Below are 3,729 nucleotides of genomic sequence, written 5' to 3'. Positions count from 1 at the left end.
CTACACCTCACAATTACCATTATCCGTGGTCTTAACCCTTTATCAATAGAAGTCATCCGCATCGGACCCTTTTCATTCTCTTCAGTAAAGTACAGTATGTAATATAGTGCTACTATAAGTGGATTTATAAAAAATAAAATAAAATAAAATAAAATAAAAATAAAAAAAACGAGTTGAAATATCGATTACCCAAAACATAAGGGGCATTTTATGTAAATTAAAATTGCTAGTACCAAACCCAATCACCTGGTATTATCTATCTATCCAACCTCACGCACACTGGGCGACTGATTGGATAAAAAATGGGGAAACCGAGAAAAGAATTGTTAGCATCGGCGCCATGGCGAGCCACCGGCGACGATCAACGAGACAAGTTCAAAGACGCAAAGCTTAAAGTCACTGCACAGCCAGGCACTACACCTACTATGCACGTTCCCGGTAACAAAAACCCCAAAAACCTAAACCTTGATGAAGACGATTCACTCCAAATTGATCCTGAATTTCGTTACAGCTTCCAACGCAATTTTCAGGTATAACTACAGTTACATTCTTCTGTCTTCAATTGAATTAGCTTTTACAGCTCAGTACCTTGGTTGCTAGTGCAAATAAAGTCAAAATTTGACATTGTATGTGTCTATCGCATGATGTTGATTGTTGAAACTTATGTTGCATTTGAATTCTTTTTTAATATTTTAAGTATAAGTATATTAGACTACTAGGTATTAATGTGTGGTAGATTATTAAATGGAAACATCAAACATATTGTTGCGCGATTTGGTATTGAACCTTGATTATTAATGGTCTGATTTTTGTGTATTTATGCAGTGTGTTGGGACAAATCATGTGCATCATATTACATGTAATGTGGGAGAAGTGTTTGTTTGATTATAGTTATCAAAAATTATCATATTAGAAATTACCCGAATCATATTACACATTATGCCTAGTGTATTAATCTCTCTATGCATACTTATTGTATCATATAAATTACAAGATATAGTTATACGCTATGAATGTCACTTTCCAATTGGATATACGTGTAACTGGACTTGGATATATAGAACACGTTACCGTATTTGGGAAGTAGGCATATGTTAAAGTTCTACCATGTTATGTGTTTTTCAACATGATTGCTCATAGTTTTGAACAAACTTGGTTTATTAAAATGTAGATAAAAGAAGTAGGCGTGTGTGTCTATATGGTTTTGCCTTTAATGTACATGCATTTTCTTGTTTTTATGCTAGTTGAATTATGTTTTGCTTTTAATTTGAGTGTGACTCTTTAGAAAGTCCACATGTGAGTTTGGTTCCTATTTGTTCATATTTGACCCTGATACAGTTGTTATCGTTGTTGGTAAAGATATTCAATTAAGATGTTCACTTATTACCTGATGTGTAGAAATCCCAAAAAAAGAAGCAGCTTGCTTCCTTAAGTTAATTGTACCTGTCTATTTGTATATTGGGTTATCTTATCTTAATTCTTTAAAGAGGTTAAATGGTTGAATAAAAAGATGTTCATTGTTATACAAATATTTTGATTATGATTTGTATAAAACTGCTTTTAATATGCATTATAAATTTGGGCGAGAATTTGTTTTCATTTCAACATAACCTATTGTGTGCTGAAATTGAATCATATTAACCCTTTGCCAAATCCACCCATCTTGACACCTTTACTTTTACTTCATGGGCATACTAGAAAGAAGATTAAAGGGGTTAGATGGGCCATTAAGACTAATCAAATTGTGCGAATGTGTTGTTCTTTCATTTGAATGCAGTTCCTGCAGCGGGTTTTCAGCATTGATACTATTGTGAAACCCCTTCCTTATTCAATGCAATACAATGTTTCTCGCAACCTAAGTTTTTTTACTCGTATCTTCACGCAGTTCTACGGTAACCACTTTTGTTTTCAAACTTCAATACTTTAACTACTTGAATGATGAAAAAGAACTTATTCCCGAATTTGGTAATTTTGGCAGATCCTCAAGGTATTGCAAATGCTCAAAAGGCTCTCGGATTAGGACAAGAAGACAAAGTCCGTAATGTCCGTTGATCCAGGCGAGAGATTCTTTTAGCTGTATTTGTAATGAAATGATGTATTATCATGTTACAATATCACATCTTATTAAAGCAAATGACAAGTTCGTTATTTTTGATCATTTCACATCTTTATTTATATGCTCTAAAGCTTAATTTTGAACTTTAATTTTTTAGCTTTCAAGTGTATCTATGGGTCTCACCTTGATTAAATGTCCATACTTATATATTTATATTGTTTATCAGAAAATCTTCCAGTAATTCTTAACATGAATGATGGTTTGTTTGACCTAAAAAGTCAACCACATGCATCTTGTTTTCAGCAAGTGAATTCGTTAAATTGTAGTTTATGAAGTTGGAAGATCTTAAATATGACTCCGCTTACCTGCAGGCTTGGCCAATAAGTGTCAGATGTAGAATTTTAATCACGTTATGCATTATTCTTGTTGTTAGACCAACATCAACATTTGCACGATTTTAACTGTCAAATTGACAGTTAAATTTTATCTGCGTTTGTGAACAATCAAAACGTGGTTTTAGAAAAGCAACATTTCACTAGAAAAGCAACATTTCACTTAGAAAGATAAAACTGAATGATTAAGTACCGAATTGTTTATAATCCGAATGATTCAAAGGTTTATTGATTCTGAATGACAATAACATGTTTGATAATCATATTGAATGAATAATATAAATGGTGCAAAATTACTTTATTTGTTGTAAATTTAGTAGTTAAATATGGATGGTAATTAGTCAAATATGGATAGTAAAATTTGTACTATATATATGTGCATAATGTAAGTTACAAAAACACACATATACATTAAATACATCACACCTCTCTTCAACCTCTTTCTCTCCTATATCTTCTACAACACATCTCTCTTTTATTGGTTCTTTCAATTTGAATATATTGAACCAGGCCACTAAAGGTAGTTATAAGCCTACTGAAATATAACACGTTATCAGCACGAAGTGCTCCGTATAATCAAGGTTTATCTAAGCAAGCACACGTCACTAATCAAGGTAAGAAATTATCTAACTTTTATTAACTTCACTAACATTTATATTTATGTTATTTAAGTTATATATGGTCGGTTATACCGCCTGAATTATATTTCTGTAATCTAACTTTTATTAACTTCACTAACATTTATATTTATGTTATTTAAGTTATATATGGTCGGTTATACCGCCTGAATTATATTTCTGTAATCTAACTTTTATTAACTTCACTAACATTTATATTTATGTTATTTAAGTTATATATGGTCGGTTATACCGCCTGAATTATATTTCTGTAATCTAACTTTTATTAACTTCACTAACATTTATATTTATGTTATTTAAGTTATATATGGTCGGTTATACCGCCTGAATTATATTTTCTGTAATATAACTCTTATTAACTTCACTAACATTTATATTTATGTTAATAAGACCTCATGATTGTACGCAACACGTCATTTGACAACACGATACTTTATGTACGCAACACGTCATTTGACAACACGGTACCATGGGTCGAGATTAATTCCGATCAATACGAATACGATGGGGTCTTTATATGTTATCTAACATTTATGATTACTTATGCAATTAATCATTATTTATTTCATGCATACTAATGTTTATTCTTAAAAGTAAATCTTAAAAGTTAAAATAAGAAAAAGTAGTTTGTATTTTTATTAAA

At 31.1% G+C, this 3,729-nt stretch overlaps 1 protein-coding gene across 1 annotated transcript; it reads left to right on the top strand.

The window, feature by feature from the left end:
- The first annotated feature begins 252 nt into the window (after positions 1 to 252).
- LOC139904018 (uncharacterized) lies at positions 253 to 2,225 on the top strand. The gene is made up of 3 exons (XM_071885951.1): positions 253 to 530; positions 1,778 to 1,892; positions 1,979 to 2,225. Exons 1-3 carry the CDS (start codon positions 303 to 305, stop codon positions 2,050 to 2,052), a joined length of 417 nt encoding a protein of 138 aa, XP_071742052.1. The 5' UTR covers positions 253 to 302; the 3' UTR covers positions 2,053 to 2,225.
- Positions 2,226 to 3,729: the final 1,504 nt, after the last annotated feature.

Source organism: Rutidosis leptorrhynchoides, chromosome 4 (assembly GCF_046630445.1).
Source record: "Rutidosis leptorrhynchoides isolate AG116_Rl617_1_P2 chromosome 4, CSIRO_AGI_Rlap_v1, whole genome shotgun sequence".
Lineage (NCBI taxonomy): Eukaryota > Viridiplantae > Streptophyta > Magnoliopsida > Asterales > Asteraceae > Rutidosis > Rutidosis leptorrhynchoides.
The sequence above is the reverse complement of the archived record's forward strand: the minus strand, read 5'-3'. Positions and strand labels throughout refer to the sequence as shown.

Coding starts and splice junctions, on each gene's coding strand:
- LOC139904018 (XM_071885951.1), top strand. CDS start 303: ATGGGGAAACCGAGAAAAGAATTGTTAGCATCGGCGCCATGGCGAGCC. Junction 531..1,777: donor GCTTCCAACGCAATTTTCAG/GTATAACTACAG, acceptor ATTTGAATGCAG/TTCCTGCAGCGGGTTTTCAG. Junction 1,893..1,978: donor TATCTTCACGCAGTTCTACG/GTAACCACTTTT, acceptor TAATTTTGGCAG/ATCCTCAAGGTATTGCAAAT.